The sequence below is a fragment of the Diceros bicornis genome, chromosome 20 (assembly GCF_020826845.1).
Source record: "Diceros bicornis minor isolate mBicDic1 chromosome 20, mDicBic1.mat.cur, whole genome shotgun sequence".
In the NCBI taxonomy this organism is placed as follows: domain Eukaryota; kingdom Metazoa; phylum Chordata; class Mammalia; order Perissodactyla; family Rhinocerotidae; genus Diceros; species Diceros bicornis.
Window position 1 is genome coordinate 20,536,445 of NC_080759.1, and position 14,284 is coordinate 20,550,728.

Below are 14,284 nucleotides of genomic sequence, written 5' to 3' on the forward strand. Positions count from 1 at the left end.
CTTAATCTTTGACTTTCCAGTATCTTTTTTTCCCTCCCCAATTTAATTTGGTCTATAGTTAACTAAATAATAATTTGACATCCTGTGAATTTTGATAGGAAACAGTAAGATAAATTACAAGGTTATTTGGCAGTTTCTCTATTTTAATTAATATGATCTTGTCTCTTTTTAACATAAACCAATCTAGGATGTAAAGCAGGAGTTAATAAAGTTGGTTAAGGCAGCAGGATTTTCATCATCCACAAATTCCAATGGCTGGGAAGGAAACAGAGCCTCACAGAACCTTTCCTTCCAAGAAATTGCCCTTCTTAAAGCCGTACTGGCCGCGGGACTGTATGACAACGTGGGGAAGATAATCTATACAAAATCAGTTGATGTTACAGAAAAATTGGCATGCATTGTGGAGACAGCCCAAGGCAAAGCACAAGTACATCCGTCCTCAGTAAACCGAGATTTGCAAACTTATGGATGGCTCTTATACCAGGAGAAGGTAAAGTGCTTATTCTTAAATTCCAGTATTCAGGGCATTATTCTAGAAGTCACTCATAACACGTTAGGATGCCCCACCCAGTATTATATTTGATTCTTAAATTGAGCTATTCATTTTTGTTCATATTGTAAATCAAGATGTACATAGTTTCTCAATGAAAACAAGTCCTTATTTCTTTCATTTAATTAAAGAAAAATATTAAGGTTTGTATTCCATCATCATCTTTTCTACTTAAAGACAATTATAGCAAATAGATGTTGTTTAATAATGTATCAGTTCCCTGAGATTTCACCAAAAGTGCTGTCTAAAAAGGGAAAAAAGACATGTTATATGTGCATTTCCAAATAAGCGGAATATGGGATGGCAACAGTGTTGAGTTACAGTATAACCTAAGATAATTTAATAGCAAATATTTCTAGATTACAATTAAAACAGTCAACCTTTTGAATCATAGCTTGTTAAAGTAACAAGGATCCATAATTCACACACTGGCTTGAATAACTCGCAGCATATCATTCAAACTTAAATGTAAAACATGCGACATTACTGACTAATGATCATAGCTGATCATTGATCTAGAAACCACTTTGAAGCTTAATCATAATTTTATTTTGGCATTAATTATTTAACAGCATTAGCATTATAAAATTGCTTGTTCATAGTTTCATTTATGTTCAAGGTATATAATTCAGCATTAGAATGTTTCAAATGCCATAGTATAAATACACAAGTGGTGATTGTGATTATTATAAAATGGGCAAAGTATGCGCATAAGAGAATGTAAACATGCAGCTTTACAAAGCTTATGACTTAAAATATGTAGTAGCAAATTATAGAGAAATGCTTACATGAAACAGATAAATCAATTTCTTATATTTTTAGAAGTTTCTTTTTCTCTTTATTCCTACGCAGATAAGGTATGCTCGGGTATATTTGAGGGAAACCACCCTGATAACCCCTTTTCCAGTTTTACTTTTTGGTGGTGATATAGAAGTTCAACACCGGGAACGTCTTCTTTCTGTTGATGGCTGGATCTATTTTCAGGTACATGCTACAGCTGATCTTAGTGATTATATTAAAATTTCTGCTTCCAATACCATTGAGATTTTTAAAAATTTTATTTGTTTGCATAATTTCTTCCTATAATTTGACTTAAAATAGAAGACTTCCTTGTTTTATCTTGCCTCTATGGTTTTAAATCTGTTAAATTTGAAAATCAAGTTATATTGCTATTACAGAATACATTTGTCAGTAATGATAATTTGCCATGTGTTGGGTACTTTAGCAGTTAACTTTTACGTGGATTATCCCAAATTTAATACCCTAACAACCTTGTTAGATAATTTCTATAGTTTCCTTTCTATAAGTAAGGCACTTAAGCTTAGTGAGAAGTTAAATAACTTTCCTAGATTACATGGGATTGTTACTGGTAGAGCAAGATTTAAAGCTAGAACCAACTCATCCTCAAACTCATGCTCCTTCCACTACATTGTGCTACCTATAAAAAAACTCAAACAGATTGATAGCTTTTAATGCATATTGTTGAATTCTTCTCTGGAAAAATTAGACCAATCAATGCTACTGGCAATAAGTTTATTTCTCTGTAATCTCATCAACATGGACCAGTTTAAGCTAAGCAAATCTAATACATTCTACTGTGGTATACTGTGATAGCTATTTGTCTAAGACTAGAGATGGAGAGGTAACTTTTAAATGCAACTTTAAAAATATACGCACTTCTCACAAGGAGGCTGGGATGGTAGAAATGTTCTATAACTGGATTGTGGTGATGATTGCACAACTGTAAATTTACTTAAAAATCATTGAATTGTACACTTAACAATGAGTAAATTTTTATGTTTTGTAAATTATACCCCAGTAAAGCTGTTAAAAAAAAAAATTCCGTTCCCAAAACTGCAGTCATCACTCCCACAGAGTTGATATAAGAGAAGAAAACAAACAATGATTGGGATAATGGTTGATTTTGGAAAGAGATATCAAATTTATGGGTACTTACCAAGAAAATGGAGGTTTGTGTAGCTTAGCTACAGGAAATAATTTACCTATATTTTTCCCATAATGTTTTATATTAAAGTTAAGATGTGCTAAGGCAAATCGTAAGGTATACATGCTTACCTTGATTTATTTAAACGTGTTCACACTCCCAGGGATTAACTTTGTTCAATTTGTCATCTCCTCAACAGGCCCCTGTAAAGATAGCCGTCATTTTCAAGCAGCTAAGAGTTCTCATTGATTCTGTTTTAAGAAAAAAGCTTGAAAATCCTAAGATGTCCCTTGAAAGTAAGTGTTTGATTCTAGTGTAGGTAGAAAACAGTATACTTTTAAACATTGGAGTACACTATAGCACACTGAAGTCTTAAATTCCATGTGATTAAAAGTTGTTTAAATAAAATTTATTTTATGCTGAATTCCATCAGACTCATAGATAATTCTTCATTATTCACAACCTAATTATCCTCTTAAGATTCTTTTAGTTTACTCCTTTCTCTTCTAAGCTACACTTCTAAACTTCTGGCCATTTCACAGAAAAAAGGATAATAAAACAGCATTGTAAATTTTGCTACTTATTGGCATACTCATAAACTGGTAACACAGTCATTATAAAAAATAAGAATGAGGGACTTTCTGTGAGGTTCCCAGCATGTTTTCTCTATCATTCTCACAAATGCAGACCTATTAGTCTGTATAAAATAAGTACATTATTTTTCAGCAGAAATTTGCAGTGGACACGTCAGTTTCCAGTTAGTCTGGTGGAGTGTTTCCCAAACTTGCCAGATCATAAGAATCATCCTGGTAGTTGTTAAAAACACAAAGTCCAAAGACCTACCGCAGACATGCTGAATCTCCTCTATGGGAGAGGCCTGTGGCTGGGTTATTATTTTTTAATCTGTTTTAATTTATAACACTTCCCCTCTACTACCATCCCCTTTTTTAATTTTATTTATTTATTTATTTTTCCCCCAAAGCCCCAGTAGATAGTTGTATGTATGTATCCTTCTAGTTGCTGTATGTGGGACGCGGCCTCAGCATGGCCGGAGAAGCAATGTGTCGGTGCGCGCCCGGGATCCGAACCTGGGCCGCCAGCAGCGGAGCGCGCGCACTTAACCGCTAAGCCACGGGGCCGGCCAGCCATCCCCTTTTTTAAATGCAATTATTTTTAATAAACTGGGTTATTTTTCTGGTAGAATTTCCCACATTTAGGATTTGGTTGGTTGCATCTTCCTGCTTTGATTTAACGTGTTTCTCTATTCCCTATATTTCCTACAAACTGGTACTTATATCTAAAGGCTTGATTAGAATCAGGTTTTTAGGAAAAGAATGTTTTCTAGTTGGTGCTATATTCTTCCCATTGCATCACATCAGGAAGCACTTAAATTCAGTTTTCCTAATGATGTTGAGAATTGATCAGTGGGTTCGATATGATTGTATTTCACAAGTATCCCAGTTAATTCTCATAGTCAGGCATGTTGGGGAGCCTGAAGCCTCACACTGTTTGTATAACTGAATGTGAATGTGTAAGCATGTAACTGTATTAATTTTCCTATACTGCTGGAAACTTAGATCAGGTCTTGACATATTAAGAGATGTGGGATCATTTCTTAGGGAGCTTTGTGCATTACAACTCAACTTCAGAAAGAATCACATTATATAAAGGACAGGCTGAACCTCAACTTTTAAGAAAAGTGAACTTTAAAATGATTTCAGTGTTTCTCTTTGCCATAAAAGAGAAAGAGAACTTACCCTCAGATGAAGCATATACTTTTGACTTGGGAGGGAGGATGAAGTACATTAGTATCCTCTCTTTCTGGACTTTATAATAAGAAAATTGTGATATAATGCCAGGCTTTTGAAAAAGAAGTAACTAAAGTTGCTCTTTTGCTTTCTTGTACTCTATTCTTCCTCAGATGAAAAATCATGGATCTTTCTAGACCTGCCATTGTTCCCCTTGCAGCAAGTGACCTTTCTTTTCCCTTTTTTTTTTTTTTTTTTATAATGCCATGGTCCCCAGGAACCTGAATGTCAGGCCGTGGGCCCAGTTATCAGAATTCCCCATTGCCACCATTGAAACCCCAGAGCATTCTCTTATTGAAATGTCTAATATAAATACAGAATTTCAGTCTTGCAGCCCTGATGATTACCACTGTCTAAAGAGTGGTTATGAAATTCTTAGGAAGTCACAATATCAGAGCAACTGTTTAGAAGTAGAAGCAGCTGTTGTCAAAACCTCCTTAGTAAATAATGTAGCCTCTGTTGCTCTATTTGTTAAATTAATTGGTGTCTGATGCCTTTGTTGTGTAGAAAGGTCTGTCACTTCCCCATTGACACCTCTCCAAGAGCACTTCCCTGTTAAAATTTGTTTCCTTTGGGCTAAACATGGAGAAACTGCTAACAGTTCCTTCGTTCTTGCTCACACTGTGGAAATCCTGACACTGAAGAACATGGAAGAGTCAGTAGAGCCTTGAGTATATTTGAGCCAGCTGAAAAAGTCAGGAAACTCCTTGTCTTAAAGGAATTTTTAAAGAAATAATTCTTTAAAGGACTAACAGTTAATCATGTCATCTCTTAGGGTCTTAGCCTACTTTTTGTCAAAGCAGGTGTAGTATAACTATAGCAATAATTAAAATAGGGCAACAAATTATGTAGACATCTCTAGTTTTATAGTGAATATTGCTGGTGTTAGTTTTGTATTCCAATTTAAGAAAATCTTTTAATGAAGTATACCTGTTGTTTACATGAAGTATACCTGTTGTTTACATGTGTATACATTAGAAAATTAGCCAGTGATGAATTTGTTCATGTGTTGTTTTTTTTCTTCCACTCAGATGACAAGGTTCTACAGATCATTACGGAACTGATAAAAACGGAGAATAATAATTGAAACTGAAATTCATGGTCAAACCTACTTTAAAAATTAAGATGAAGATACAGTCATAAAATTATGTGAAAATGGACCATCCCATTAAGTATTTCAGTACTTAAAATGTTGGTACTAGCCATAACTTAAAGGTGGTGGAAAAAAGCACATACTTTACACATGTGTAATTTTCTAGTTCCTTTTTAATAATGATTATTCTCAATGTATTTGCCACTACATTTACAATAAATTCTTTGGTATTATCCATGTTTTATTCATCATTGTGTACCTTACAGGCAAGGCCTCTGTCTTTAGTGTCTGTAACTTAGTGTTGTGATTCCCTGTTTACCCGCCTCATTCTCCATCAGTCCTTGACGTCTGGAGAGTTTAGACCTTCTTGACCCAGGAGAGAAAGTGAGCTCCAAAACCAGTTGTAATTAAATTTCCATGAAAAGGAACAGCTTCGGAAGTCAGTTATTTAATATTTGATATTCAAAATCAAAACCTAAATAAGTACACAGTGTTAATAGATGCCACTATTTCAGTAGCACTCACTAAGCGTAAAACTGTAGTGCTAGAGGACAGGCAGGAATGGCTAATGCTGCCGTCAACCTTGGGATGGATAGCTTGCACCATTTTCCTTAATCTTAAGCTTTGATAGCACTGCCCTTGAACCGTTTTTGTACCCATAATTGAGTTGGTAAGGGTGGTAACCTTGAGACAGTAACACATGCTTAGATATTTTTCAGTGGTTTCATTTGTTTCACTTACTGAGGATCTTTTGAAACTCCATTTTGATTACATAGAAGAATTTTCCCTTCATTTCCTATCAAGATTGTTGAGGAACTTCAAATATAGTCTTCTGTAGACCAACTGGCAGAAATTGTATCTGAAGAGTAAAAGATTAGAATTTAGTAGGAACCTAGTCCCATTGCTTCACTCGCAAAAGGTACTCGATATCTGTTGATGGATGAATAAAAGAAGCTGTAACTTTCACTTATATGCAGATGGAAGTAAAAATAATACCTAGTGGCAGTCTCTAACTTTAGGTTTCTACTTGCAGTGTGATAAGGGAATTGAGAGCAAGGAGTCAAATGTGACTGCAGTTAGGGGTCTCGAGCTAGTGCTATTAATAGAAATGGAGATGTCAGATGGAAGAGCCAGGTTGGGTGCTGAAGGTTCTTCAACTTGTGACACATGGAAACAGAGAAATTGTGGAGTCCTGCAGGTGCAACTAATGTTGATCGATCACTTTGTGTGTGCAAGCTGGTGCCTAAATATTTTTTGTGTATTGGCTCATTTAATCTTCACAACAACCCTGTGAAGTAGGTAGTGCATTATCCTCATTTTACAAATGAAGAAACTGAGGCACAGAGAAGTGAAAGTGAACTTGTCCAAGATCACACTGATAGTAAGTGGCAGAGGCATTATAGCTTCAGAACCATTTAAATTTCTGAAATGTAACCATTATTTCTCTGAAAATGTGAAAATGGCGCAATCAGGATTAGGGTCATAGGGTTAGAGTCTTCCATGCAGAGGTGATAAAGAGGTGGGAGTGGAGATAATTACCAAAGGAGAGAACAGATAGAAGATAAGTGAGGTTAAAAATCTTTCAGAACTCCTTATTTCTAAGTTCATTCACTTCTTTCCATCTCCTCAGCCATCACTCAGACTTAGGTCACCACCATCTTTCACCTATGTCAGTGTGGTAATCTCCAAACTAGGCTCTCCCCTTCTTACCCCTTAAATCCCTTCTCTCTCTCTACAACCCTAAGAATGATCTTTTTAAGAGATATCTGTCGCTTGGCTGTTAAACCCCTTACTGGCCTCCCAATGCCCTTAAAATACAAAGTTCTAAACATGACTTCCAAAGCTCTAAGTGTTCTGGACCTTGCTACCCTCTAACCTCCTATCCACTCTCCCACTTCTCACAGTGCTTCAGCCACACCAGGATCATTTTGAATCCTAGATGAGGCCAAGTGGCTTTTAAAACATTTGCACACACTATTCTCTGCTGTAATGCACTGCTTCTGGTTCTTGACCAAACAGACTTGATCCTGCTTCAATGCCATCTCCACAGACCACATTACTGACTTCCTCACTGACCTCACTTCCTTCTGAAGTGCATGTCCCCTTTTAATCACTCTTAAAACAGTACTTTTCTCAATGTGTCCCATCTGTTTTCTGTCTTTTCCCACCATATGCTGCACCATGACCATTTCACGCACTAATGTATATTGAGCACAATGCCTGGCACCTACAGGCATTCAGTAAATGCTGAATGAATAGATGAGGTGTGAAGAGGGGGCAGAGTAGAGCATTCTTAGGGAAGTCAAGGACGGAGAGTTTCTGGAAGCAAGAGTATTGTCAACAAATTGTTATGGACGAAGAAAAGACTATTACATTTAATGAATAGATCAACCTTTTGAGAGTAGTTTGAATTAAGGGTGGCAAGGAAGGACCCTGTCAGAGGTTCCACAACCACCCACACATTTGGTGATTCACTAGGACTTGCAAGACTCAGAGGCTATAGTTTATTATAGAGAAAGAATATGCAACAGGATTAGCAAGGAAAAAGATATCACCTGGAATCTGGAGGACATTATGCACAGGCCACCTACATGTGCAGTGTTTCTGCCCAGGGAAGCCCACTTGAGACTCAGGGTCCAAAGATTTTACTGGGGGCTGGTCATGTAAGCACAAAGACCAAAACCATAACTATCAAAATTCCAGACTCCCAGAAGGAAAGGGGGCATTCAGTGTCCCAAGCAGGCAAAACTATGTTATCTGAAAAGCAAGGAACTTTTCAAAAGCCAAGTTCCCAGGCTCCAGCCAAGAGCGAACCTGCAAGCAGGCCCTTCTAAAGATAGCAACCTCAGGCCTGCTATGTTAACTCTTTCCTGCGCAGTCACAAAACATAATTTTTAGAGAATGAATACAAACTAAAAAGTGGGACACCAAGTAAAGAGTACTCTTTACAGATGTGAGAAGAAACAGAGAAAGCATAAGAGGTTGAGGAATGATATTTTAGGATGGGAAGACTCACTGATTTGCAGACAAAATAGAAATAACCAGCAGAGAGTGAGGATAATATTAACATTGCAGGCACCCCAATAAAGGACTAAAGAAGAATACAGGGGATAACATGGAAAGGCTTTTGGCTTTCCCCAGCAATGCTTAGTGGCTTGAGGACATGAGCAAATAAAGTTGATAGTGGGCATTTTTGCATTCAAGTGACCATGAAATCTTAGAGAGAGACTGTATCGTTGAAATGGTTGACCAAAAATGTCTACACAGAGGCATATGGGGCCAGAACAGAGGCCATGGACCAGGAAAACAGGGAGAGGCTGAGGGATTAGAGGTCAAGACCTAATCCCAAATTCATTGTGAATAAGTGAAAGGTAAGGAGACTGATTAAGGAAGAGAATTTCAGAATTTAAAATCTGAGATGTAATTGTTCCAATAATAAATAAACCCAAAGGGTTTCCCCGCCAGTAGATAGCAAAATGGAGATGAGGATCACTGAAGATAGGTCCAGAAACAGGATGGCCAGCATGTTGGTTCTTCAGCGTGGATGCAGGAAAAGGATGGAGAAGACCAAGCCAGGTGCTACAGTCATTGAGGAAAGCAGGAAGGTGCCCTGGAGCTTAATATACAATGGCAAAAGGTAATGAGAGGGTCATATGAGAAAATGGCATGCTCTTCAGGTAAGAAGTTGTTAAATTCTGGTAGTGGTACACGAATATGCCCACCTCTTCTCACTAAATCAATTCTTACCCATAAGACATTTACAAACAGAAGGAACAGCCTTTACTGGAAGGATTAGCCAGAAAGAAAGGAAATATTATCAAGGGAAAGCAGATTTCCATTAAATTTTTTAAAATTGAGCATTATGGGATAAACACTGAACTAAGAGCCTATTATATTCTTGTTTAGTCCTCAAGACAATGCCGAGGGGAGATGGGTAATATGTTTCCAATTTACAAATGAGGAAATTGACACTAAGAAGCTAAATTTTCTAGGTCACTCAGCTAATAAGGAAAACAAAAAGGCCAAAAATAATCTGAGCAGTGTACTGGCATAAGGATAAACTGGCATATAGATCTATGGACTAGAATCAAGAGTTTAGAAATAAACCCATCTGCCTATAGACAGCTGATTTCCATAAGTGGGCCAAGACCATTCAGTGGGGAAAGAACAGTCTTTTCAACAAATGGTGCTGGGACAACTGGACACGCAGAAGAATGATTTGGACCCTTACCTCACACTATATACAAAAATTAACTAAAAGTGGATCATAGAGCTAAACATAAAAGCTAAAAACATTTGTCCTTGAAAGGACACCATCAAGAAAGTAAAAAGACAACCCACGAAATGGGAGAAAATATTTGCAAATCATATCTCTGATAAGGGACTTGTATCTAGAATGTATAAAGAACTCGTACAACTCAATAATAAAAGGACAAATAACCCAATTAAAAAATGAGCAAACTAGGAATAGAAGGAAATTACCTCAACATAATAAAGATCATATATGAAAACCCCACAGTCAATATCATGCTCAACAATGAAAAACTGAAAGCTTTTCCTCTAAGATCAGGAACAGGAGAAGGATAGCCCCTTTCACCACTTCTATTCAACATAGTACTGGAAGTCCTAGCCAGAGCAATTAGGCAAGAAAAAGAAAGAAAAGTTATCCAAATTAAAAAGGAAGGAGTAAAATTGTTTGCAGATGACATGATCTTATAGTAGAAAACCCTAAAGATTCCACAAAAAACTGTTAGAACTAATAAATTCAGCAGAGTTGCAGGATACAAAAACCAGTTGCATTTATATACATTAACAACAAACAATCCAAAATGGAAATTAAGAAAATCTCATTTACAATAGCATCAAAAAGAATATACTTAGGAATGAACTTAACCAAGGAGGCAAAAGACTTGTACACTAAAAACTACAAAACTTTGCAGAAAGAAAGTAAAAACGACACAAATGGAAAGACATCCATGTTCACGGATTGGAAGGCTTAATATTGTTAAAATGTCTATACTACCCAAAGTGATCTACAGATTAAACACAATCCCAATGGCATTTTTTTTACAGAAATAGAGAAAACAATTTTATTTTATTTTACTTTTTTTAAAATTTTATTTATTTATTTTTTCCCCCAAAGGTCCAGTAGATAGTTGTATGTCATAGCTGAACATCCTTCTAGCTGTTGTATGTGCGACGCAGCCTCAGCATGGCCAGAGAAGCAGTGCGTCGGTTCACGCCTGGGATCCGAACCCCGGCCGCCAGCACCGGAGTGCGTTCACCTAACCGCTAAGTCACGGTGCCAGCCCAGAGAAGACAATTTTAAAACATATATGAAACCACAAAGGACCTTGAATAGCCAAAATAATCAAGAGAAAGAACAAAGCAAAAGGCCTTGCACTTCCTGATTTCAAAACATTACAAAACTACAGTAATTAAAACAGTGTGGTACTGGCATAAAGACAGACAATCAGAGCAATGAACAGAATAGAGAGCCCAGAAATAAACCCACACATGTATGGTCAAATGATCTTCAACAAGGGCGCCATGGCTAAACAGTGGGGAAATGACAGTCTCTTCAACAAATAGTATTGAGAAAACTGTATATCCAAATGCAAAAGAATGAAATTGAACCTTTATCTTACACCATACACAAAAGTCAATTCAAAATGGATTAAACACTTAAGTGTAAGACCTGAAACTGTAAACCTCCTAGAAAAAAACTAGGGGAAAAGCTTCATAAGAGTGGTGTTGGTAATGATTTTTTGGATAGGACACCAAAAGCACAGGCAACAAAAGCAAAAATAGTTAGTGGACTAAGTCAAATTAAAAAGTTTCTGCATAGCAAAAGAAACAATCAACAGAGTGAAAAGGCAACTTACGGAATGGGAGAAAATATTTGCAAACCATATATCTGATAAAGGGTTAATATCCAAAATATATAAGGAACTCCACCAACTCAATAGCAAAAAAACAAATAACTGATTAAAAAATGGGCAGAGAAACTGAACAGACATTTCTCCAAAGACGACATACAAATGGTCAACAGGTATAGATAAAGATGCTCAACATTACTTATCATCAGGGAAATGCCACAATGAAAAATCAAAACCACAATGAAATACCACCCCACATCTGTTAGGATTGACATTATTAAAAAAAAAAAAAAAGAAAGAAAATAACGAGTGTTAGCAAGGATGTGGAGAAATTGGAACCTTTGTGCACTGCGGGTGGGAATGTAAAATGGTGCTATTGCTATGGAAAACAGTATGGAGTGTCCTCAAAAAATTAAAAATAAAACTACCATATGATTCATCATTCCCACTTCCAGATATTTATCCAAAAGAATTGAATCCGGATCTTGAAGAGATATTTGCACTCTTGTGTTCATTGAAGCATTATTCACAATAGCCAAGAAGTAGAAACGACCTACATGTCTACTGACAGATGAGTAAATAAAGAATATGTGGTATATGCATCCAATGGAATATTATTCAGCCTTAAAAAAGAAAGTTCTGCAATATGTGACAACATGAATGAACACTGAGGACATTATGCTAGATGAAATAAGACAGTCACAGAAGGACACATACTGCATGATTCCACTTACATGAGGTATCCAAAATAGACAAACTCGTAGAAACAGAAAGTAGAATGGTGGTTGCCAGGGGCTGGGAGGAAGGGGCAATGGGGAATTGCTGTTCAATGGTACAGAGGTTCAGTAACCCAAGATGAAAAAGCTCTAGAGATCTGCTGTCCAACATTGTGCTTATAGTTAATACTGTATGTACACTTGAAAATTTATTAAGAGGGTAGATCTCATGTTTTTTTACCACAATAAAAAAAAAAACAGGCAAAGAATTTGAATAGATATTTCTCCAAAGAAGACACACAAATGGCCAGTAAGCATGTGAAAAGATGCTCAATATTGCTAGTAATTAGGGAAATGCAAATCAAAACCATAGTGAGATACCTCATCACCACTACTAAGATGGCTAAAAAGACAGACAATAACAAGTGTTGGTGAGAATTTGGAGAAATTGGAATCCTCATACCTGGGGGAATGTAAAATAGTACAGCCACTTTGGAAACAGTTTGACAGTTCCTCAAAAAGTAACTGGGGCCAGCCCTGTGGTGTAGTGGTTAAGTTTGGCATGCTCCACTTTAGTGGCCCAGGTTCATGCGTTTGGATCCCTGGCGTGGACCTACACCACTTGTCAGCCATGCTGTGGTGGCAACCCACCACAAAGTTGAGAAAGATTGGCACAGATGTCAGGGCTAATCTTCCTCAGCAAAAAAAAAAAGAAGAAGAAGAAGAAAAAGAAAAAAAGTTAAACAAAGAGTTACCATATGACCCAGCAGCAATTCCACTTCTAACTATATACCCAAGAAAAATAAAAACATATGTCCACATAAAAACCTGTACATGTATATTCACAGCAGCATTATTCACAATAGCCAAAAAGTAGAAATAATCCATATGTCTATCAACTGATGAATGGATGAGAAATGTATTCACACATTGTATTAATACAATGGCATCAATACAATGAATCAATACATTTTATCAATACAATGGAATATTATTTGGCCATAAAAAGGGATTGAAGTACTGATGCATGCTACAACATGGATGAAACTTGAAAACACGCTAAGTGAAAGAACCCAGTCACAAACAGCCATATATTATATGATTCTATTTATATGAAATGCCCAGAACAGGCAAATTCGTAGTAACAGAAAGTAATTAGTGGTTTCCAGGGGCTGGGCAGAAAGAGGAATGTGGAGTGACTGCTAATGGGAATGGGGTTTCTCTCTGGGGTGATGAAAATGTTCTCAAATTAGATTGTGATGATTGTTGCACAACTCTGTGAATAGGCTAAAAACCACTGAATCCTATACTTTAACAGGGTGAATTTGTGTGTTTTACTCTATATGGTTTTTGCATTTATGTATTATTTGTGTCATTTTAAGAAAGAATAAGTTACAGTGGTAAAGGATGGATTCAAGTGACAAAACAGGCAAGAAGACTGGTCAGAAAGCAACTAATTTACCATTCTTTCAATCAACACTTACTGAATGCCTACACGGTGCTGGGCGCCGAACCATCATGTGTTTATTCAGCATACTTATGGAGCATTTCCATACACTGTGATGGGTATTGGCCATAGAGCAGTGAAAAAACCTGAAAAAATCTCTTCCTTCATGAACTTTGGTGACAGGAGACACATAATAAACAAGTAAAATCAACAGCATGCCAGATGATAAGTAGGAAGGGGAAAAACAGAGAAGAGAGAGAGTGCTGCAGTGGGGAGGAGGGAGGAGAGATTTCAACTTGAGAGTGCTCAGGGCAGCCTCCCTGAGATGATGACAGAGAAAAGCCTTGAAAAGGTGAGGGAACCAGCCATGAAGACACTGGTGAAGAGAATTCCGAGTAGAGGAAACTAGCAGTGCAAGAAATGGGCTGGCATATTCAAGGATTTGCAGGGCAGCTAGTGTGGCTGGAATAGAGAGAGCAAGGGACAGAGTGGCCAGGTCACATGGGGTCTTGTATGCCATCATAAGGACTTCAGGTTTTGTTAAAAATTGAAATCTAATTGACATATAACATTATATTAGTGTCAGGCGTACAACACAATGATTTGATATTTGCATATACTGTGAAATGATCACCACACTAAGTCTAGTTAACATCCATCACCGCACATGGTTACAGTTTTTTTCTTTTTCTTTCTTTTTTTTTTCTTCCTCGAGATGAGAACTTTTAAGATCTACAGGACTTTGGCTTTTAATTGAAATGAGGAGCCATTGGTGGGTTCTGAACAAAAGAGTAAAATAGTCTGACTTGTATTTTAGAAGGATCGTACAGGCCGTAGTGTAGAAAA

General features: G+C 36.9%; 1 protein-coding gene across 2 annotated transcripts in view; it reads left to right on the forward strand.

Annotated features, from left to right (window-relative positions):
* Positions 1–5,629, forward strand: part of DHX29 (DExH-box helicase 29) — a 48,468-nt gene extending 42,839 nt beyond the window's left edge. For both annotated transcript variants that reach the window (XM_058564068.1, XM_058564069.1), the window contains 4 exons: positions 188–490; positions 1,403–1,534; positions 2,695–2,791; positions 5,335–5,629. In XM_058564068.1, the coding sequence (XP_058420051.1) occupies positions 188–490; positions 1,403–1,534; positions 2,695–2,791; positions 5,335–5,390 (588 nt within the window). In that variant the 3' untranslated portion in view covers positions 5,391–5,629. The remainder of the gene's footprint in view (positions 1–187; positions 491–1,402; positions 1,535–2,694; positions 2,792–5,334) is intronic.
* The last annotated feature ends 8,655 nt before the right edge of the window (positions 5,630–14,284 follow it).